Below are 25314 nucleotides of genomic sequence, written 5' to 3' on the forward strand. Positions count from 1 at the left end.
TATGGCCACACTCAGAGCATTTAGAAAGAATTGCTTTTGGGCCTTCAGACATTTTGAAAAGAACAGGCCCGCACACACACACACCTTCACACACAGACAGAAGGGGGAGGGAAATTAAAATCTACACTACGTTGACGAGAAAAATACCCAAATAGATCAAGGGAGAAAAGGGTACCACACACACAAAGATTAGAGAGATTTTAAAGGGAAAAAAAATTAAATATTCTACTTTAACTCATGAAACCCAACGCTAGGAGCTCGTTCTTAGATGCTTCAAGAAGCCGCGGCAAACAAGATCTGAGGACTAGAGGGAGGTAGCAGGGCATTATGGGTAGGGGAGGAGCTTGGAGCTTGGATCTTCTGCTAGGAAAGCTGCCTGCTCGGATCCGAATCGGATACCCACAGGTTGCTGATCAAATGAAGTTAACTACTTCAGATCTCAGAGTTCAGAGATTTGGATGAATTGGAGAGCTCTTGCATTGTGTGAGCAAGTCCTTCTTGTGAGACAACTTTGAGGACTGCTCCTGGCTAGGTGAAAGAAAAAAGGAGAACTAGTGCTGCCCAAGCCAAAAGAAAGTAATTAGCAATAGTTTGGGCTTGTCCTCCTCAATTCTGAAAAGGACTGTGATACTGGGGTAGGGTTTGGCATAAAGGAACTTTCTGTTCCATGAAACAGACAGTTGTTTATTATGTGCCGAGGTAAAAAGCTCAATTTGGAGAGTAGCCCCACTGATGGATTATATATCAAAGAAAGCCTCCACCCCTGTAAGGGTCTGCTCTGGAAATGCTCAGCTGGTTCTTCAACTATGTTCCTCTCTGAACGGATGTACACTGCCAAAAAGAAGAGACTTGACTGCATGGCACTGTCCCAAGCTACCACAGCTACTCTGCAGAGGCAGTCATTCTTTTTGCCTCCTGACTGTTTATATAACTTATAACTGTGTAGACTCAGTGGTCTTGTAATTCAAAGAAGGTTCAAGGACTGAAGTGCCAAAATAAGAGCTTTCATCCTTGCAGTCTCCAGCTGACCTCACACCCTGGACCTGTATGTTCTTGGCACGTGTTTTTCACACCAGGTTGGATGCATCTTAATACAGCTCCTGAAAAAGTTGAACCTGAAAAGTCACTCCTACACTGACTGTAACCTAGCTGATCCACCATAAACTTTCCCTCCTGAAGAGGAAAGTATACAGTCCAAATTCACTCGAGTTACCAAAAAGTATCACAAGAACAGCTGATGCAATGTACCGCAGGCTCCTAAAAAGATCTCTCAATGAGATCACATACAAAGGAAGAAGGGACTGAAAATACTATAACAGAAACTGAACTTTGCCTGGAGAATGGAAGGCTGCCTGAATAGGTACGGAGCCTGCATCCAAGGAACACCAGATCCTGGGATGTGGCAGATATACTATTAGGATGAAGCTGAACCCCAGACGGTGTAGGAGACCCTTTGTGAAGTGCAAGTCATTCTGCAGAGCCTCCTCTGAAAAGGATGAATGAGAAGATTAACCAGATAAGGGGAATTTTGAATTCCTTGATGTCTTCAAAATAAAATAACAGGAGCTAGCACTTGTCAATATGCCTCGGGCAAAAGACCAAAGGCTGGTTTACTATCATCTCACCAATCACACACTGTGCGAGTTAACATTTCAAACCACCCAGATAACCAGAATTTTTTTTTAAAAAAAAACATCAACGGACACAAAAATCGAAAACAGAAGTGGAGAATGTGAAATTCTCCAGATAAACTAGAATCCTGTTACAATAAAAACTCAAAGTTCGCCACCACTTCCAAATACTCCACTCACCACTGTAAACCTCTCCACCAGCTGCAATGGCTAGAACTCCCAAACTACCTTGACTACCTCCAATTCATCACCACTCACAAGCTTATTTTCAAACCAACTACATGCCCAGCACTCACAAACTTCTAGCCGATTTACAGCATTTATAGCATTTACTGTCTGTTTTTTTCCTTGTCTCTGTAATAAAACAAAAAAAAAAATCTCTTGTTTTCCTGCCTTACTGAACTAGAGTAGTCCAGTTTCAGAGTTGCTGATCCCTGGGCTTTGTTTTTAGTTCCTGTTACTGATTCATTGCCTTATTAGGGAGGAGGGAAGTTTCTTTGCTTACCAGTGGGAGTGGGAAGCACTGAGCAGCCTTTCTGTCCGATTTGGTGAAGTTTCAGCCAGAAACTAGTAGTCCATTGGTTGTTAATTCCTAGCTCCTTTCAGCCCTGCTATAAAACACGCTTCCAGCTTGTACCAACTCAGCACAGATCCTCGTGGTGGCCTGCAGAGTGATCCAAGCAGCAGAGAGAAGAGTGACTTTCTACCAGATATAAGTATTTTTGTGGCTTTCCCACTGTTATTTAAGCTAGCAACTGCATTTCTGTTTTATTGCTACTTTAAGTGATTTCTGCATTTTACACTGTTTATTGCACTTTAAGTTACTAATTGTTGCAAATTGTTTCTGTAGGCTACACACTAAAGTGCTTAGCCGATTTACAGCAATTACTGTCTGTTTTTTCCTTGTCTCTGTAATAAAACAAAAATCTCTTGTTTTCCGCCTTACTGAACTAGAGTAGTCCAGTTTCAGAGTTGCTGATCCCTGGGCTTTGTTTTTAGTTCCTGTTACTGATCCATTGCCTTATTAGGAAGGAGGAAGTTTCTTTGCTTACCAGTGGGAGTGGGAAGCACTGAGGCGCCTTTTGTCTGATTTGGTGAAGTTTCAGCCAGAAACTAGTAGTCCATTGGTCGCTTTGGGCCAATTCCTAGCTCCCTTCAGCCCTATAAAGGAGTTACCACTGTTGCACACAAGAGCAGCGGCGTTAAACAAGGTTAAACTATTTGGGCCATCTAAATTCCACTCTTCCAATTTTCCTTAAAACTACCTTCCTCGAGCTGTACTGCTGATCTAACCAGCATATCCTATAACTGAAAAGTTCATCTCTACTTGATTCCCAAGTAGACTATTCTCTATCTGTAAAGCCTAGCACTTACTCCTACAGTACTTGCACCTTGATAAAGCACTCTTATTATAGATAGTACCCCACCAGCCTAAAACCCACTTCCCGGAGTCCTTTGAAAGTCTCTTTATCTACTACTTCTTAGTATGTCGAGGGATCAGTTGCTAGTGTCCTCTCCAGCTCAACTGGTGAACCTGGGAATATTGAGGCAATGTTACAACTGCCTCATGTACACAGACAATCCTCTCCTTCTCCCACAAAACACAAATACATGAGATGCAACTATACGGCCAAACTGGAGGCTGAGCTCTCTCAACATAGGACTGGCAAGACCAGACAGGAGGAGAAGGTAACCACACACAATACATACCCAGTCACACATGGTACCATCACAACTTCAAATCATACACATACTCACACAAAGACATACTCGGAGGCTCTGATCAAAATTTACCAAAACAGCAGAGGCCACCAAAGCAGACACCCAAACAACTACCACCTCACGACCCAACACATGCAACACATAGACCACACAGTCAGAGTGTCAAACAGTCACAGCCCTTAAGGCCAAACAAAATGCCAGACACACTTGTCATTGGTGATTCCATAGTCAGACACACTGACGTCCCGCTCACCAGACTGAGTAAAGAGAAGGTCACAGTAAGCTGCCTGTCAGGCGCTAGAATCCGCCACATAACGCAAGCACTCAGGTCTCTCAACAGCAGGTACAGCACGACTCAGTCATTGTCCACGCTGGTGTCAACGACCTGAGACGCACCTCCTTGGACTACATGAAAAGGGACATCGAGGAGCTCTCTGATTATGTAGCCCAGGCAGGTATGACCCTGACCTTGAGCAGTATCCTACCTTCACCTAGAATGATGCCACAATACAGTGATAAGATGATCAGCTTTAATAATTGGCTTAAATTCTGGTGTCATTCAAAGGGGATCCAATGTCTGTCTGCCTGGGATGACATGCTGGACAAGCCAAAGGGACGGCTTGCACCTGTCACCCTGGGCTTCCGGATATTGGCAAAGGCTCTTGCCACCCCCATAGTGCCTTTTTTAGGCAAGGCTCAAATTCTAAACCTACCACCCTAGAACACCAAAAAAAAAAAAAAACTAAGGGTAATGCTGCTCAACGCCAGAAGTCTCAATCTCAAGATGCACGTACTCGAGGCCCTTCTCAATATGGAGAACATCGATGTCTGTGCTGTGACAGAAACCTGGTTCAAGGCTCCTGAGAGCACCCCAGCACTAACAGGTTTCACCTCATATCATGCGTTCCGGCCCCAAAATCCGGACAACACCAAGAAAGGAGGGGGTGTCCATATTCATAAAGGACACCCACACCTCAAGGTTGGTGGCAACGCATGATGCATCGGAGACCATCCAGGTGCAATTAACCATAGGCAAGACTGCTCTGCAATTTGTAGCATGTTACAGGCCACCCTCTCAAACTCAGGAACCTCACATGGCCTTCCTGAAAACATTGGAGGATAAATGTATCTCCCATCATACTAGGTGACTAACTACCCTAATATAGACTGGGAACACTACTCAAGCCCGAACACTCTAACCCAAAGATTCCTGGAGTTCATAAACTCAAATGCCATGGAACAACTAGTCACCATCCCCACAAGAGGAGAAAACATACTTGATCTCATCATCACGAACATGGGATCAAAATGTTCAACACCGAAGTATACCCCTCACTGGTGAGATCAGATCATAAACTAATCTCGCTGGAGGTCCTCATCCGCCCCACCTGAAACAAAAAAGACCACAGTGAAAAACTTCTCAAAAGCCGATTTCACACTTCTAAAAACTAGTGTGGTCTCCTTTAAGGCCCCTGAGCCAGTGGTAAACATTACTCAAACCGCTGAATCACTTACAAATGCCTTCTACCAGCACCTACAGGACTGCATGGATCAGGCAATCCCAAACAAAACTAAGACTCTCTGTACCAAAGGCAAGCGTCCAGTCTGGTGGACCCCAGCCATAAACAAGCTCTACAACAAAAGGAGGAAGCTACTACAAGATAGAGCAAAATCCTTGAAAGGTAAGACACCTTTGATCATTATAAGTAAAAACTAAGAGCTCTCATAAAATCATCCAAGGCAAATTTTGAGAGAAAAATCGCCAAGGACTCTAAAGAGAATCATAAGGCCTTCTTTAGCTATGTTAGAAACCTAGGAGGAAACTCCCAGATATGCTCAGAATTAGTTCAAAATGATGTGAAAATTACTGAACCTACACACATTGCCAACATACTGGCTGACAGGTTCAGTGCAAACTTCTCCCCCAAAGGAGAGATATCTATTCCAGAGGATTGTAGCCCCCAAACATCTCCAACGCCCAGGTGAGAACTGCCCTCACTAAGGCAAAAACACAGCATCCATGGGACGGATGGTGTCCCCGGCTGTGTGCTTCATGAACTCAATGAGGAATTAAACCCACAGTTAGGACAGCTGTTTAATCTTAGCCTCACCTCAGGATACACTGTGGTCCCACTTCATAAGGCGGTGCCTCCACAGACCCTGGAAATTACCCCCCATTAGCTTGACAAGCCTTATCTGCAAAGCCATGGAGAGGATCATAATGGAACTCATAAATAAAGACATAGGGAACTTGCAGACTTTGGATCCAACTCAGTTTGGCTTTGTCAAAGGCAGATCCTGCCTCTTAAACTTGGTTGACTTTTCGAGACAGTCACCAAGGCCATTGATGAGGAAAGGCAGTCCATACAGCCTACCTCGACCTGGCAAAGGCCTCGACACAATACCCCACTCAGGTATCATCGAAAAACTCATCAGCTTGAATGTAAACCCATACATCACAAGATGGGTTGCAAACTGGCTAAGTGACAGAACCCACAGGGTCAGAGTTGCTGGAGCCATGTCAGACTCAAAGCCTGTCACAAGTGGTGTCCCACAGGGCTCAGTCCTGGGTCCACTCTTGTTCGGCATCTACTTTTCTGAAGTACAAGCAAACACAGGAGGGTTATGGCTGACAAAGTTTGCAGATGACTGCAAACTGGGCCATAGTCGAAAACACATCTGACACAGATATCCTCCAGAAGGGCCTCACAGAAATGGATAACTGGTGCCAGAGCCATGGCCTGAAGTTAAACGCCAAAAATGCATAGTCATACCCTTTGGGAAAAACAAGGCTACCCCTAGCTACCATATAGGTGGCAAACCACTGAGCACAGAAAAAGTCATCAGAGATCTGGGGACCCAGGTTGACAGTAGCCTTACGTTTGACACTCATGTTGCTAAAGTAGTTAGGAAAACCTTCTATATCACCCACCTGATCATGAAGGGATTCACATCTAGATCAAGGGAGGTCATCGTCCCCTGTACTCATCACTTATTAGACCTATGATTGAGTACAATGCCCGCTCGAATGTATCTGACCAGACACCTGCTGCAGCTTGAAAGGCCCCAAAAGTTCCTCACCAAAAGGATAAAGGGTCTCAAAATATGTCTTATGCTGCCCGACTGAAAGAACTCCAGCTCTATTCAGTCTCATACCGCTTGCTCAGAGGTGACCTGTGCCTGACATATAAGGCCATGTCAAACCCAGATTTGATGAATATGCTTCACCTCAAAAATCTAGATCCCTCAGAACCACAAGGCGGAGACTTAAACCTTGACACGGTTATAAATAGAACGTGCTGGAGGGACAGATTCATCACCCAGAGACTCCCTATGCTGTGGAACAAAATCCCGGTACATGTGAGGCAGAGCACCTCTCTGGTCTTGTTCAAGAGGAATCTTGACCAATGGATGGGAGATTGCAGATATACCCCAGGGATTACTTCAGCGTCACTGCTTGACAGAGGCACAGCAAAATGATAGGCATAGTTTTTATTCAAACTAAAGGGAGCCACATAACTATGGGCTAGGCTTATAAATGCCCTTGGGCAGATAGCCTAGTATGAACCTATGAACCTATGAACCTATTATACACCCCAAACAGAATCTACCCACCAAAATCTAATCTCTGTTTATAAACCAAACCGTCCTGCTGGCAAGCTTCTCCTATCCTTTTATGTGGCCAAAAAATGGAATTCTCTCCTTCCATCTCTAAGAATTTCTGAGAACTCTGAACACTTCCTAACCCAGCTGCACTCTTACCTCTCCCAAAAATGGAAATGCAATTACACTCCACCTACCTAACCTGCTTAATACATAAATACTTTAGAACACAGGTTTGTTCTTCCTTCCACACTATTAACTCTATGTACTGCCTTCATGCTAATGCTACCTCTATACCACTGAGGATTTAAACCTCTGTATTAATTTAACTTGTGCTAATATTCATGTATAAAGAACTCATCCATGCTAATGTTACTTCTATATCATTCTCAAACGATTTAAACCTCTGTATTAATTTCACCTTGTACTACTGTTCTCAACCACTAAACATGTAAATATGCTTTACATCCTTCTCCAAGCTGTTTAACTTTTGTTTAGTTTTTGCTATTTTGTATGTAAAATTTGTTTAGTTTGTTTCTGTTTCCACTATGTATTGTACTTCATATTATGGAGCTTGTACTACGTATTATTGGAGCTTTTCTCCCCGGGCCTCCAATGAAAACGGGCTTTGAGCCCAGTGGACCTCCCCGGTCATCAAACTGAAAATAAATAAATAAATTCAACAATTCAAACAAACATTCTCCACACTTCTGTAACTGCTACTACACAACACACAGTAAACAATGTTTTTGCAGGGGGGGCAAGCCCCCCTGCAACACCCACACCCCCTGCTACTTTATATATATATATATATATATATATATATATATATATATATATATATATATATATATGGCTATATAAACAAACTCAGAGAATGCACTACAGTGAGGGAAAGGGTACATTTCCTGATCCCCATTACAGTGCGATCCGCATTAAAATGCAGAAATTCACAACAGTAAATCGAATTGGGCATCCGGACTAACGTAAATGGAACAAAGTCCGATCACCCATTTGATAGTAAACCTCAAAGGATAATGCAGAAAACAAAGTGAAATGATGGCAGATAATCTTATGAATTTCCTGACGTCAGGCTAAATGAGGATATGTAGGTAGATATCCTTTAAATACAATGTCAAGAAATATGCTTGAGGAAGGATAATTGGGAATAGACTGAAGTGTTAACATTCTGACACCTGCAGTTTTGAGGAAAGTGTTGAGTAAGGAACCAGGAAGAACTCTGGTAGAAAAATTTCTTCCCAACTGATGAGGAGGAGCAAACTAGAATGCACCCTGAGCAGAGAGGTCCGAAAGAAGGGAAGATGACAAGAACCTAGTTTTATGGAGGTTAACCAAAACCTGGGTGATTAACATGTGTAATCCAAGACATACGTTAACCTTTTTCTTTTTTTGATTATGGGAAGGACCAGTTTTTCTGTTATGGATTCCCAGACAGGAAGAAACAGAGAAAGTTTTTGAGAAAAGGGAATGAAAGACTGGCCAAGAAGCTAGGGTGTGGGGCAGAGAAGGATATTCATAAAGAGGTTTGCTTGCCAGGAAAGGAAAATGTAGGTAACTTTAAACCCTACTTGAATTTTTCTTGTAATATTTTACTGGACGTTTTACCCTTTTGGATTTTTTTATGCTCTTTTCATGGAAAAATAGCTAGCTTTTGAGTGGTAGTTCATTTGAACTTTGGTACTTCAGACAGAAAATTTTGTTTGAAATCCTTCTGAAGAGGTTTGGCTTTTATGTACTAAGCAAGCCTGCCAGCCTTTTAATAAAATTCTTATAAATACATTTTAGTCATGATTCAGGACTGAAATGGGTCTACAGAACCGATAATCAATCATCCTTACCCAATTTCATTAGAGCTACCAACTATCACCATTTACCCAGAGGCAGGAATTCTGCCTCAAAGAAAGATTGACAACTTTTTTTTCATATTTCTATTGGGATACTTTCTGTCCATGGTGATTTTCCTATATTTTTATTTCTTATAGCCTCCCATATTTCAACCTCTATCTTATCCAAAGTCTCTGTCACGGTTTCTTATTTTTAGATTGATCTAATTACTCTAGTCTTTCATGTCAAAATATTTTGAGTGCCAGAAATCCCCCCCCACCCCAAGGGGAAAAAAACCTTCACTCCACCACCTCCAATATCCTCAAAAGAGCCTGGAATGCACATCCTTCTCCTTTAGAAATGACGACTCTCTGGTTCTAAGGGAGCTCACATTAGGTGGCCAAAAGGTGGAAAAGACTGAAGGGTGGTCTGTGTGAAAGATGTGTGTTTTTTTTTTTCATAGTCACAATGGCCTCCAAAAGGGTATTGCTAGAGGGGGCAAGGTGAAACAGATCAACAGTATGGGGGCTATAAATGCATCTCACCAGGATCCATCATCTGACTTGGAGGAAGAAGAAAAGTGGAGGTTGCAGCCAAGACATCATCATCTTTAGTGACTTTTCTCTACTGTTCTTTTGGCTCAAAAAGGTCAGATGCTGAGAAGCGGATGCCACTGTGGTGCATGCCAACTGAAACAACCTTTTGTTTTCTAAACAGGAGTCGAGGACCCTTAAGCAAATGCTTAATGTCTTAGGAGCAAAATCTTTACAGAGTTTACAACATACTGAACCCCTACACAGAACAGTGTGGTAGTTACAGTAAATGACTGTTTACCAAAATCTCATGTTCCCTTTATTTGAGACAGATAAAAGAAATAATTTAAAAAGGAAGGAAAAAAAATGTCCAAAGGGGTACTTACCTCCTTGAGCTTTGGAATCTATGACTGACAAATTGGCAAAACTGTGACACAGGTTTGGTTGGGGAATACAACTTGTGTTTTCTACGAAATGCAGATTGTTAAACTTGCCCTATCATATTTAAATAATAATAAAAATAAGGTTTAAAAATGTTTTTGATGCTGATGAATGTGGAAAGAAAGTTCTTAAGATATCACAGGTACATTCTCCTCTTATCCCAGCACTTCGGTGCATGCCCACAGAACACACACAAATCACAAAGGAAGGATTTTAAGTTTTGGCAGGCTGGCTCGATGGGACCTTTCACAGAGAAAGTCTCATATGCAAGGAATATAATGATGAGCAACCGAAGGAAACTGGCCCATATAAGCCAGTTCAACTATCTTCAAGTCTGGGGTGTCCGATTCCTCCAAGTGACATTCCACCCTTTCATCTTGGCAGGACCCTGAAAACTCAAGAATGTCCAAAGCTAAATTGCTTGGACTCAAGAAAGGACATGAAATCCTGAGCCAAATGGAAAAGCTGCTGGTAGACAGATGGGGATGAAGCTACTCTCAACCTAGGCAAGCACTGGTTTGGTCCGGGTTTCATGCCTCAGTAACTCAGGGCACACCATTTTGATCTCATTAGTTTGCAGAATGGCAACTAACACCCACATCTGGTCTCCAGAAATCTCCTTATAAACCAATTATCAAGGAGATTACACCTTCACCATTTGTAACTATGCTGAAAGTTTGGGCAATGGGACACTGGGCGAAACCTTGTAGACAGATGATGAATCAAGGTCTTTGGTCTGACAGAACATGCATGTTATCACAAGGCAGACAAAAAGAAATACATTTTGTTGAAATATCTATGAAGATCCCGTGGAACACAACAAAGATGCTAAATAGGTAGAAATAAAAGAAAGAATAAGAAGTTCAAATGTTAAAGATATGAAATAGGATGAAGTAACTGTCAAAGAGATTGAAACAAAGTTAAGAAAAGCTCCTAATTGGAAAACCCCAGGCCCAGATGCAGTACCTAACTTCTGGCTAAAAGTATTAACATCTTTACGTGAAGATTTAGCCAGGAGATTAACTATTTACATGCGCACCCCGAACAGATACCAACTAACAGGAAAAACAATGCTCCTACTTAAGAGTGAGCCTGTAAGCTATCCTAAAAATTATAGATCAACAACTTGCCTTCCAATGACGTATAAACTATACACTGGAATTGATGCAGACAGAGTTTATAGCCATTTAGAAGAAAACTAAATCATGGCAATAGAACAAAAGAGTAACAAAAGTCATATGGAACAAAGCAAAATTTGTTAAAGTCAAAATGGAGAACTGTAAAAAGGGAAAGAATCTAAGTATGGCATGGACAGATTACAATAAAGCATTTGACAATAACCCACATTCATGGATAAGAGAGTGCTTAAAAATGTATAAGATGCATCCTACACTGATCAATTACATTAAACTGACCATGAAACAGTGGCTAATCACTTTGCAGTTAAGCCATGATAAAGGACAAATTATTATTCCATGGATAAAAACTCAAAAGGGGGATATTCCAGGGTGACTGTCACCGCTGATCTTTTGTCTTGCCCTTAAACCCATTAAGCTGTCTACTTAACAGATTGGGTCATTGCTACAATTTGGTTCCCAGAAACCAACAACGTGTAAAGACTTATCTTCTTTTTGTGGAGGATTTAAACTGTACAGTTCATCAGATGAGAGACTGAAAGCACAACTGCAAGGGTCTATATCACATTGTCCAAGTTTTACAACTTCAAATGCTATATGGTCATACCCATATGTTCGAAGTTGTAAAACTTCGAAAACTTAAAAAAAAATAATAATAAATAAATTACCTGGCGGTTGTAAGCAGGGGGACAACCCCCCCACTCTTTAAATATATCAACTCCGAGATGGCACTATAATGCAGTACAGTATGGAAAGGTAAGATTTGCCTTTACTACACTGTAGTGCGATCTCTGAGTTGGTATATTTAAAGAGCGGGGGCAGAGTCCCCCAAGTGGAGGTGCAGGCGGGCTCGCCCCCCTGCTTACAACAGTCAGGCACTTTTTTTTTTTTTTTAATTTTAAGCTTTCGAAGTTTTACAACTCTGAGCATATGGGTTTGACCATATAACGTTCGAAGTTGTAAAACTTCGACGAGATACAGACCCCAACTGCAAGTGGTCAAAACTTTTAAACTTTCAGATGACATAAGAATGTCATTTGGTCTTGATAAATGTGCAAAATCAACCTATAAAGCAAGAAAGCTGCCACACCAAGAAAACATCAGGTTGGGACAGGAATGCGATATAAAAGAACTTTAGCAATAGGGGGTGTATAAATATTTTGGAACTGAAGGCTCAACAATAAAACAAGAACAAATGCAAATAAAACTTAGTAAGGAATATTTTAGAAAACCAAAATGAATACTGAAAACAGTGCTGACATCCAGGAATAAAGCCAAAGCTATAAACCAGTTTGCTCTTCCTGTCTTAACTTAACAGTTTTGGAGTGATTGAATGGCCCCAAAAGGTGCTGAACTGGTTGAACAGGAAAACAAGGATGACTTCATGCTCAAATGATTTATAAAAATCAGTGTATACAAAGACTTTATATTCCCCATTCTGAAGGAGGTATGGGGCCTCCTAGAAATTGATTACATGTATAGATCTGCAATCGTGGGACTGCATACATATCTGCTGACTTCACAAGACCCAAATGTAGGGAAAATTTTAAAAAATGAGGAGAATAAGTCTAAGATGACTTGCCTGCTTAGTTTTGCAGAAGAATATCAGTGTCGAGCAGGAATGAAAATCAAACTAGAAGTAGATAAATATCAGGTAGCAAATGAAATATGCCAATAAAAAAATAAAAACAACAATAAAATAATACAAGGTGAAGGATCAGATGAGAAGGCAAGAAATGTGGAAAAAGCATAAATATACTTGCAAGTATAGAAAACTTGTGGAACAACCTCATATTGATCAGGATCAAACACACGAATGGTTAAGGAGAGGTGAATTTAAACCAAAAGACGAAAGGTTAATATTGGTGGCCAAAGACAGCGGATTACGTACACATCGGTTTACAAAGTCCATTGAATATGTGGAAGAAACAGACAACTGTAGGTTTTGTTATACAGAATTGAAAACAGTCTCACATCTTGTTGCTGGCTGTGATATACTAATGGCAGAAGGACTGCATATTGAAAGGCATAATAATGTGGCAAGACTGTTATACTGTGGATTGTGCAAACATTATAATACTGAAGTAGATGAAAAAACTGGAAACATGAGAAGCAAAGCAGTACAGAAAATGAAGTTTATGTCGCATGGGATCACCCTATACCAAAAGTTCAAAAAACAGATGCAAGAAAACCAGATATAGTAGTCCATGAAACAGACAAAAGTACCACTGATCATTGAAATTGCTACACCCAGTGACTACAGTGTCTTATGTAGAGAGAGAGACAAAGTCATAAAATACAAAAATTTGCAGGCACAGACAAGGGAAATGAGGAATAAGGAAACCCAGACAGTTCCAATAGTAGTAAAAAAGTACAGTTGTGTACACTTACCATAAATGTAGATGTTCGAGTGTATTCACTGTTGCAGTCATTACATTTGTGGTAATCTGCAGGCAGGTTGCCTCAGTCAGCCTGATTAACAAAGTCTTGGGTCCTGCATCGGTTGCTGTCCTTCCATGACGTCAGGTCGTCAGGGGTATAAAACATGCATCCGATGCCATTACGTCAGTTTTTCTTGCCGCAGATGTCAGGTGGCCCCTAATGGGGAGCAAATAAAATTAAAAACACAAAAATATACCTCCAACCAAAAGCAAATACACCTAAAAGGCTTTTAAGCATAGTAAAAGAAAGAAGAGGCATAGCCAGAGACAAGTAGAGGTCTGGAGGGTGGGTAACCAGGACTGCAACAGTGAATACACTAGAACATCTACATTTATGGTAAGTGTACACAACTGTACTATGTTCTTCATGTTTCACTGTTACAGTCATTACATTTGGGTAGATTCCCAAAGCTATGGTTGGGAGGAGGAGTTTATACAGCATTAGGGTCAGCTATATGGCCCTGCAAGACAGCAGTGGCAAAACCAGCTCTGGATTTGGAGAAAATTGGTAAATGATAATGCTTGGTGAAAGTATGCACAAAACTCCAGGTAGCAGCTTCTAGAATATCCCTGGTAGGAACACCTCCGAGAAAAGCTGAAGAAGTAGATGCAGCCCTGGTTGAGTGAGGTCTGATCCCCTGGGGGATAAGTTTTCCATGGTGCTTATAGCAGAAATGAATGCAACTGCTTATCCATTTAGAAATGGTTTGTTTTGAAAAAGCCTTCCCCTCTGCCCCAGCTGCAAATGCTTACCAGCAATTGTTCAGATTTTCTTCGAGATTTAGTCCTGTCCAAGTAGAATCTAAGTTGTCTGTGCACATCCAAGGAATGCAGAATCTGTTCCCCTTTGTTCTGTGGACTGGGAAAGAAGGTTGGCAAATGAATGGACTGATTAAGAACCACATTGGAAACCACCTTGGGCATGAAGGATGGACTGGTCCCTCAGAGATACCTTGTCCACATGAAAGATGATGAAAGGCTCCACTGACATGAGGGTCTGTAATTCAGATATCTTTCTAGCTGAAGTGATTGCTAAAAGGAAGGCTGTTTTCCAAGAAAGAAATTTTAAGTCTGCAGTAGCAGCTGGCTCGAAAGGAGGTAGAGTGAGCTTCTCCAAAACAAAGTTAAGGTCCCAGGCAGGGGTAGGAGCTCTCCTGGGTGGTCTCAAGTTCTTTGCCCCTCTGAGATACTGCTTGAGCAGGGGATGAGAGAAGAGGGGTGGTTCTGTGTCATAGTGTGCTGAAATAGCTGAAGCATGAATTTTAATAGAGAAAAAGACAGGCCCCTGTGAAGCATTTCAGTTAAGTATAGCAAACTCTTGAGGTAAATTGGGCGCTGCTGTGCTCATCCCTAAAGATTGGTTCCAGGCACAGAATCTTGTCCATTTGTCAGCATAAGATTTTCTAGTACTAGGTCTTCTCGCCTCTAAGATGACATCCATCACAGGTTTGCAGAGGGATGATGAGGGTGAGTTTAAATGATTAGCCAGGCTGCAAGGTTCAATGTTAGAAGCTGAGGGTGCAGAATTTGGTTCTCCTGGTGAGACAGCAAGGAAGGGGTCTGAGGCAGGTGCCATGGAGATATCTGTGACACACTGCGCAGGAGGGGGTACCAGTGTTGGCGTGGCCAGTCTGGAGCAATCAAAATCATTCTTGGTTTGTCCTGTTTGACCTTTAGCAGAACTCTGGAGAGCAGAGGCAGAGGGGGAAAGGCGTATATTGACAGGTTTTTCCAGATGAAGGACAGAGCATCCACTTTCCAGGCTTCTTTGTGAGGAGTCCTTCTGCAAAACTTGTCCAACTGGTAGTTATGGAGGGAAGCAAATAGATCTATGTCTGGGCTCCCCCATTTGCTTGTCAACATGTTGAAAATCTGTGGTTCCAGTTTCCACTCATGTGGGTCCATGAGATTTCTGCTTAATCCGTCTGCCAGTGAGCTTGTAGGTGCACTTGGTAGCTCAAGGCTGTGTTCCACAATGCCATGGCTAGTCTGCATGGGGGGTAAGAAGATGTACCCCCCTGCTTGTTTATGTACCACATAACAGTGGTGTTGTCTGTCTTTACCATTAATTGTCCTGGATGAATGTAGTCCTTGAAGGCTGTCAGAGCATTCTGTATAGCTAACATTTCTTTTTGACTGATATGTAGGTGCATTTGATTTGGGTTCCATTTGCCCTGAATGCACTTACCTGCCAGGAGAGCCCCACATGTATAGTCTGATGCATCTGTAGTTAGGATTTGGGCGGCAGGGGGTAGTGTGAATGGCAGTCCCTTGTTTTGGTGGAAGGCCTCTGCCCACCATAGAAATTCCAGGCATAGGCAAGGTATGATAGGAATCATTGTTTCCAGGCTGTGACTGTGTTGACTCCATAAACGTTTTCATTACCACTGTAGTTTCCTCATATGCAGTCTTGCATATGGAATTAGAAGAATGCAGGAAGCCATGAACCCAAGGCTTGCAGTATTTGTCTTGCAGATAGCAGGGTTTTTATGGTCACTTGTTTGAAGTAAGTTACCAAATGAATTTGCTTCTCTGGCATGAGGAAAGCCATCTGGGCAGTTGTATTCAAGCTTGCACCCAGGAATGTAATCTGTTGTGATTTATTTTCGTTTATGGTGTACCCCAGACAAGTTAGAACCCTTTTTGCAAATGCCAGATGATTTAGATGTCCTGGTTTTCTGCCTGACTTAGACAATCATCCAGGTATGGCTGTATTTGAATATTTCTTTGCCTGCAAAATGCAATAACTGGAGCTAGGCACTTTGTGAATACCCTGGGCGCAGTAGACAAGCCAAAGGGCAGTGCAGAGAACTGATAACGCAAATAGCCAGCTTTGAAGCGTAGGTATCTTCTGCAAGATTCCCCGATTGGGATGTGCAGGTATGCTTCATTTAAATCTAGAGTTGCCAATTAGGCATTTTTGCCTAGCATAGGAAGTAACTGGTGAAGAGTCAGCATCTTGAATTCTGGAATGTCCAGAAAGGTGTTGAGGGTAAACAGGTCCAGAACTGGATGCCATGATTTGTCTTTTCTGGGTACCAGAAAGAGACTGGAATAGAAACCTTGTCCCTTTTCCTCTTCTGGTACTGGTTGAATAGCCCCAATGTTTAAGAGGGAAAGGACTTGTTTTTGAGCCTCTGCCCACTGATTTGGGGGCAGGTCTGGCCGCCCATTTGGGGTTGGCAACGTGTGGAAATGATATCTGTATCCCTGGGACACTATATTTAAAACCCATTTGTCCTGGGTTATAAGTTCCCAGTTCTTTGCATGAAGAGCAATCTTTCCCCCCCAAAGGGGCGGCTAAAAGGTAAGTGCTTGGTAATTTTAAAAGGACGTCATTGAGACATTTTACCATAGGGGGATGTCTTGTTATTTCCAGATTTGTAAGTGGAGGCCCCCCCACTGCTTAGTTCTGAGAGTACCCTGGGACTGAAACCTGATGCTTTTGGTGCATCTGGGTTTGGCTTGAGAGGATATGGAAGAAGATGGAAAAGACCAATTCTTAGTAGGCCAGTGCCTACTAAATCATGGAGGTTGCACTTGTAAGGAATCTTTAACAGTTTGCATAGATTTAGCTTTATCTTCCATCTTTTTTAGAACTTCTTCAGCCTTATTGCCAAACAGACGGTCCTGATTTAAAGGAGCATCTAACAATTTTGCTTTAACATGATCAGGCAAAGATTGCTCCTTAAGCCATGCATGCCTTCTAAGCACAGACTCAGTAACAGCAGCCCCGCAGGAGGCCTCTAAAGAATCAAAACCACACTGCAAAGTAAGTTTTCCAACTTGTTCAGCAGAATGCAATAAATCATGTAAATCTTTATTTTCCACACAGTCAGAAATCAACATAATTTTCTGTTTAAAAAATCCAATAATATGCTGTTGATATTTTAACATATAAAATTAGCAGTTTAAAGCTCTGATTGCCAAGGTTGCAGAACTATAAACCTTTACACCCCATCTATCCAGCACTTTGGAGTCTCTATCAGAAGGGGTAGGACTTTTAGCAGTAGAAGCCTTAATGCCCTTGGCACCTGAGAAATGGTTTCTGGATCTGCAACAAGATTTTTGAAAAGAAACTTGTGGGACTCAGGAACCCTGTAGTATCGGTCAGGTTTACTAGGAGCCGGAGGCAGGGAATCAGGGGCCAAACTGGATTCCGAGAACACATCATCAACAGTGTTTAGTACAGGAGGTATAGCCAAAGGCCTATGCTGAGGAAGAAGGAAATGCCTAAGCCTCTTTTCTGAATCAGAAAATTCCTGACTTTCCCAGTGGAAATGCTCCCGTAAAGTATGTAAAGTTTCCCCAAAAGAAAAATCCTCTAGAGGGGAAGCAGAGGGAATGGAATCCTCTGCATCAGTATCCTCATAAGTAGGCATGGACAAATACAGGTCATTAGAAGAGTCAGAAGAAACAGAATCCTGATGAGAAGATTCATACTCAAGCTCAGCCCTAGGCCTCTTAGGGGGGTGGGGGGGTTGACTACCCCTGATTAGAGTAGAGTAGTTAGATCTTCAGCCATTTTTGATCATTTGTTTTTTAGGCATAGGGGCCTGAACCTGTGGCCTGGGCGTCGGTTTTTTAGACATAGACCAAGATTTAGGCCTTAGTAATGAAGGCAGTGTCGATTTAATATGCAAGTCTGTAGGCCTGAATACATCCACAGAAGCCGGTGCCTGCACAGCTGCTCCAGACCCGTCCAAGGTAGAGACGAATATTCGCAGGTTCCATAGGTGAAGCATCTCGCGGCATACCGGACTCTGAATGGGTTTCAGTAGAGGCCTGCGAATCAGAAGTAGCGGGTATCAGGTGCTGCGAAAGCGCCTCACTGACTACCGGCAAACTGGCTACTGGCTTAGGAAAAGCGTTGTCAGCAGTTTTGGAACTTGGTGGCCTGCCTCTGTGTTTATCTTTGCATTTTTTCAGAATCCCAGTAGTCGGATGGCTAACCTATGACATTTCGGGATAATTAAAACGAGAACCGAAACATTTAGAGGCAAAAATGTGCCGACGACAGATGCACTGATTAAATAAAGCACAAAACCAACAGCAAGGTAAGCCGTGGTCAGGGCTTAGGCAAGGAATACAGTACGAATGAAAATCTTTACGAGATATTTGCTGGTAAGGAGCAAGAAAAAGTTACCCCAACGGGGTACTTAGCTTTAAGTTGAAGACTTCAGTTCTGAAACTCGAAAACAAAAATTTCAGTTGTTGGCCGACCGGCACTTGCGAACTGCTTCTGCTTCAGGCACTGCACGGCAAGAAAGACTGATGTAATGGTGCCGGATGCATGTTTTATACCCCTGACGACTTGACATCATGGAAAAAGGGACAGCAACCGACGTAGGACCAAAGGACTTTGATAATCAGGCCGAATGAGGGCAACCTGCCAGCAGATTACCCCAAATGTAATGCCTGCAACAGTGTAACACGAAGAACATCAACAGGGTCTTATAAAAAGAATTTACAATTGTACTTGGATATTACCGATACATGTAACGAAAGGCAGTAGTAGTCACTTCTGGGCACATTGTGGGTGCTGTAAAAAGCACTCCTGGCTAACATCAAAGACTGGAAAAAAACTAATTTCATGAACTTTAATCATACTTGGACTTGGGAATGGGGTCCATGCTCAGCATGGTATTGGAAACTCAAAAGACAGAGAGATTAAGACAAAAGGCATACAGACAGAGCGAGAGAGAGAGAGAGAAAAATCAACAGCATCCAGGCAGTTATCAGTCTCCCATTTCTCGACATGACAACTATCAAAATTACTGCATACAGGAGGTACGTTCCCTCAAGGTCCTGGCCACCCACAGCATTACAGAGCCAGAGACATTCCCTCTGCTGATTCACAAATTCCAGGAAAGATTTAGCTCTTCAAAAGTCTGATTTCAGGATAAGGTCAGCACAACATGCATAGGTATCGACTTAATTTTCAAAAAGAGCATGGGTGTTAAGTCTTTATGAGAATATAGTTTCCTGTACTTACTGCAATTATTAACTTTAATAAAGACCTTTGAATCAGAACACTATCAAGCATGAAAAAAAAAACACAACAAGAATACGAAAATTGTAGTATGAAATAAATACTTTTCTTTAATCTGGAAACAGGCCAACTGGTGGACTCGGAAAACCATTCAACTATATTTATTTATTTAGTTGACATTTGTTGATTGGGAAAGTCCGACTAAGCCATTGCACCCTTTTTCAGCAGAGGCCTGGGGAGAAGAGCTCCACAGTACAAATTATACAAATAAAAAAAAATACCAGTACAAATTATGCAAATAAAAAAATTAACCAGAGTAAAGTAAAATATATTAAACACAATAAAAAGTATATACAAAAAAGGTTAAGCAGATGACCAATTGCAGTACATGTAAGACATCTCAGCAAATGAGGCATTTCAAATAAGTAGCAAGTACTGAGAAGGCAGGTAAGAACAAAGTGGCAAAAAATGCAGAATTGTTATTGGTGGTACAAAATGAGAATCACAGTGGTTAGACAAGTTACAGTGTGAGGGGAAAGACTGAAGGGTAGAAGAAAAAGGAAATTAGTGTCAGATTACTGGGGGCAGGAATTTGGAGGGGTGAGGACAGCAGTAGTTGGTTATCATTGTAATACACTGGAAGTTAGACTAGATAGCATAACTGTGGGAAAGGAAGTAGGAATGAAAGTGAGGGAGATTAAAGGAGGAAAAACATCTCCAGGCACTGTACAGCTTAATTTCTGAGAGTTGTCTTGAATTCATGAGCATGGGTAATATTTCTGAGAGCCATGGGAAGCTTCTTCCATGAAAAAACAGAAAGTTAGCTGTAGAGGTTTTGTCCAAATGATTTTTTAGGTTTATGAATCTGTAACAGACACTGGTCTGAGCTTCTGAGATAGTGGTGGGTTATAGAAGGAGACGAGACAGGATATGCCAAAGCAGGAGGAGGGCTTGTTTAGGGTAGTCTGGATGAGAAGTTAAGTAAACAAGAGTTGGTTAGAAAACTCTAACCAGTTAAGTGTATGGAGAGCAAGACAGTGGTGTGATTTTGATGCCAGGTTAGCTGCAAATCTGGCAACTTTGTTGTATGTGGTTTTGAGTTTAGATGAGAGAAAGGACCAAGTATGGATATGAGAGCTGTAGAAGAGGTTAGGGAGAAAATAAGCCTGGGTAAGCGATATTCTGGAGTTACAGTTATTCTATACTAAACAGCTACAAAAAATATACAAAGATGGTGACAGCTAAGACCCACCTTACATCACAAATATCTTTATGCAGCAGACAGGCATTACAATTCTGGAAGTTAGGCTGACCTCTGGGCTGTCAGCAGGATATACCAAAGAAAAGGACCATGAGAATGAGAAATACAATCAACATACTAATTAGCAACACTAAATACCATACAAAGCAGACTTACTTGCACTCCTTGCACATGCTGTTCCTGTTCAAAGTCCAATGACTTATGCAATGTATCGGTATATCTGCACAATATTCAGTACTTGAAATAAGATACTACAAGTACCAGATTCTTCTCAGAATTTTCCAATGAGTATTTTTCAGCAAACAACAAGGAAAGAGTGAGGCAGCACAAGCAATCATTAGGGTAACAAAACTACCAAGACACCTGGCCACAGCAAAGTTCCTCGCACAGCTCTGAAGGCAGCTGCTCAAACTTTAATCTTAAAGATTTCAAAAAAGGAACATCACGCTTATGACTTACCTCTGAAAGTGATGACTATACTGCTGTGTTGGAATTCCAAGAAGTCGCGTGTAAATTCCAGTGACTGCCTTTAGATTTAACTGTTCAGTTTCCCAATTGATGTACATTTCCCAGACTCTATCGGAACGGAAATCTGTACCTGCAGCTAGCACTCCATGTTCAAATGCACTGAAACAAAAAAATATACACATTATACACACAGAAAAAATGTGGTAATGATCTAAACCTAAATTGTCTAAAACTTAAACATGTTTACTGCTTACACACTCAAAAATCCCCTTTTCTGCACGTTTACTGTTTTAACAATAAAAGACAACCAGGAGGCGTAAAGCAGAAAAAATTGCACATTTTCAATAAAACAAGCTACATATGAGTGAGGCATTCGATTCTGATAAATATGCAATGAGTTACTGCATCAGCCGATCTTCAAGAAGGTCCTCTGAGATATGCAACCATTTTGTACATTTGTTTACCATCCAACTCCTGCACATCTGTTCCACTCAGTGGCTGTACTGTAACTTAACTTTCTCATAGTGTTAGTCAAGTACTAAGTATCAGTCCACACTTCTCAGTTCTGACCTTCACACAAGCAATACAAGCTTTTATTTTCTAAACAGCTGTGGTTCCTTAGGTGACTTCTTACCATCTTAGGAGCAAAAACTGACAGATTTTACATCATGTTCCACGTAATAAAAGGAAAAAGAAAATAAATTAGTCAGACTTCCAAGAAGACAGCCATGTGCAAAGAAGGGACGGTTAAAAATAAGGGGAAGACAAGGAGTGCAGCAAACACTCACAAAATAAGCGATCTCTTAAAGGCAAACTAATAGGAGCACTCACTCAACTACTAAATTTAATTTGCTGGGGTGGAGTAAGTGCATAATGACAGAAGAATCTAAAAAGTCAGTTCTATGGCATTTAAATGTATGATCTTTTATGTATATGTGAATGCGTATGTACATATACATGAAATTAGTATTAAAAATATCAATTAGGCATTACATCGACATGGTTAATTTAAAAACAGTAAAGCTGAATTTCACAATGCTGACAAATTTCTGCACATTCTCTGCGGTTAATTCTCAAACATGGAATAAAAAAAAGGTGTTTCTGCAAGGAGAGGCAAGACCCTTTGCTCCCCCCACATAGGAGGTCGAGGCTTCCACACCCCCTGGTAATTTTATACACTGACTGAGAGACTGCATATTCCCCTTCTCCAGAAGTACCTTTTCTCGCACAACTGTCAACCATCTGCATTGTGAACCAAAATGAGCGGACAACACAGACATCAATCATAGACATACTATCCAAGTTTAAAATAAAGAAGAAAAAAAAAAACTATTTATGCAGGGATACAAGCCTATAGCAACTCTGGGTGGCACAAAAGTGACAGAAGGGCAAATTCCAAGTTTAGAATATTCTGAGTTTCAGATTCTTTGCACAAGCAGCAGCTTTTAGGTATTGTGACTTTAGATCAAATGAATATAACCAACTAATATACATATAAACACACAGATATATATTAACACACACAGATATATATGGATATATATTCTGACACAGACATATATAGATATATATCCACACATATCTATATATAAAAAACACACATACACATTATATATTAATATATATATATTAATATATATATATATATATATATATATATATCCACACATATATACACACACGCACATACATATATATATATATATATATATATATACATATATATATATATATCACATACACACAGATATATATATATATATATATATATATATATATATATATGTATACACATATATATATATATATATATATATATATATATATATATATATATATATATATATATATATATACAAATCGTACTGCTACTACCAGGAAAATGAGACTTATACTTTGTGGTGAGGCCTGGGTGGCCTGTCTGGAGCAAAGAAAACGCTGACACGGAAAGTAGATTTAAGCGCTTTCGTTAGCTGCTTTTATTGAGCAATATGAACTTCTTCAGAAATCTACTTTTCAAAGTTTTACTTGCAGTATTTATAGCACAGTTAAAAAGAGGAGGATACATTCTAATCATGCAGCCATGTAAAGGAGGAGATATGTATGTGATCTGTGGGGGTTGGTAACCCTTGTGTGAATTTTATCTGAGCCATTTAAGAAGGCTTTTGATATTTAAATTTCCATTTAGGCCAGGGGGGATGTCTGCCCTGAGTTCTACCTGCCATTTTAGTTCTTGTACTTCCAGGAAGGTGTTGGAAGTTTGTGTGAATGTGTGTACTTGTTCTAACACTAGGAATTTGATGGCTGGGGGTTTGCTGCAGGTGAGGGTATGCCTGGCTAGTGCATTGGAGCCATCATTCTTCCTGATTGCTTGCACATGTTCTTTAATTCTGTCACTGAGCTTTCTAGAGGTCATGCCGACATAGAAGCTTGGGCAGTGGTGACAGTTGGCTAAGTACACTACGTTGCTGCTGTTGCAGTCGTAGTGATGTCTGAAAGAGTATGGGGTACTCCTTTGTGGGAGTTGGCACGAGGGGGTGGTGCGGATGTGTTTACAGCATACACACTGTCCGCAGGGGTGGGTGCCAACTAGGCTAGGTGGGCCTGTTTTGTCTGGGTCTGTTGGTTGCCTCTCAAACAGTGTTTTAAGAGAGTTGGTTCTCTTGTAGCAAAATATAGGTGCCTCCCCTAGGGTCTTGTATAGTTCTGTGTTGCTGGTGATGATGCCCCAGTACTTAGAGATGGTTTCTCTAATGGTGGTGCTGTCACTACTGATGGGGAAACGCGGCTGAGGTGTCGTTTCTTCCTTCACTGGTTCAGAGAAACCATAGGTGAGGATGGGCTTGTGCCGGGTGAGTCTATTCTCTGTGACCTCTGTGGCAGCTTTGCTGATGAGCTGAGGGGGGTAATTTTTGTCAGTGAATAGTTGGGTCAGTAACTTGCATTGGAGTGTGAACTCCTGATCGTTGCTGACGGCTGAGCCGGACAAACTGGCCCTTGATGATGTTCCTTTTCATGAAGCCTGGGTGCTGGCTTCTGTAGTCAAGGAGGTTGTTTCTGTGGGTGGGTTTCCTGTAGAGAGTGGACGAGAACCTGTTCTCTTTAGTGTCCAGGGATAGTGTCACGTCTAGAAAGTTCACTTTGCTTCCTATGTCTGAGATGGTGAAGGACAGGAACTTTATGCTGTCTCTGATCTCTGTTAGAAACTTATCCAGTTCTTCTTGTGAGCCCTTCCACAAGAACACCATATCATCAATATAGTGTTTGTAGAGCTCAACTTGTTCAAAGCCTGTGAGTTTTGTCAGGGAGTCTGTTTCCCATGAGCTTAATACCAGGTTTGCATAGGAGGGGGCCATTTTGGCTCCCATGGCTACGCCTCTTAGTTGCTGGTAAATTTGGTCGAAGAAGTTGTTGTTTAGTACTATCTTGAGCAGGCTGATGAGTGTGTCTGCTTTGGTGGGGTTGTAGTTTCTGTGTGTGGTCAGGTATCTTCTGACCATTTCTGTGCCTTCTGCATGTGGGATGCTCGGGTAGAGAGCTTCTATGTCCAGTGTGACAAGGGTCAGACTGGTTACATCATTTAGGGCCTGGTACTGATGGATTTCTTGCAGGAATGACCATGAGTCTTTTAGGTAGAATACTGAACTTTGGACTATGGGGTTGAAATAATAGTCCAATAGTTCTGATATGTATTCTGTCTTTGTCCTCTTTGAGGACACTATGTGTCTCAGGGGGGGGGTCTGCTTGGTTTTTGTGGATCTTTGGGATCCCAAACAGTATGGTTGGGGAGTCCACTGCCATGAATTCAAATTCTATGTCAGAGATTTTGTTGTCTGCTAACATCTTGGCTAGTTGGTTGTCTATGGTTCTGAACTTATTTAAAACCATAGGCTTAGTGACTGGGCGGTAGCAGGTGCTGTCTGATAGGATCTCTAGCATTTTGTTGTTATAACTGGATTTATCCAAAATGACCACCCCTGCCCCTTTGTTTGCTTTTTTGATGACAACCTCTTAGTTGTTTTTGAGGGAGGTGAGGGCTATTGCTTCGTCCTTGCTAAGGTTGTAGTACCTATGCTTGGGCTTCTGGTCTAGTAGATCCCTTATTTCGTTTTCGCACACTTTGGAAAATGTGCTAAGGCTGGGGTTGGGTTCCAGATGCTCTTCCTTTTCAGTGTCTTAGGCCCTACCCAACTGTCTTCACTATCTAGTGTTTCCTGGCTGCCTGTGGGGTCCTCAGGTGC

General features: G+C 41.5%; 1 protein-coding gene across 2 annotated transcripts in view; it reads right to left on the minus strand.

Annotated features, from left to right (window-relative positions):
• PRPF39 (pre-mRNA processing factor 39) overlaps nt 1–25314 on the minus strand; it is a 1439843-nt gene that overhangs the window by 1107122 nt on the left and 307407 nt on the right. For both annotated transcript variants that reach the window (XM_044074271.1, XM_044074272.1), the window contains exon 4: nt 21065–21232. In XM_044074271.1, the coding sequence (XP_043930206.1) occupies nt 21065–21232 (168 nt within the window). The remainder of the gene's footprint in view (nt 1–21064; nt 21233–25314) is intronic.

Source organism: Protopterus annectens, chromosome 6.part0 (genome assembly GCF_019279795.1).
Source record: "Protopterus annectens isolate FY-2018-M chromosome 6.part0, PAN1.0, whole genome shotgun sequence".
Taxonomy (NCBI): domain Eukaryota; kingdom Metazoa; phylum Chordata; order Ceratodontiformes; family Protopteridae; genus Protopterus; species Protopterus annectens.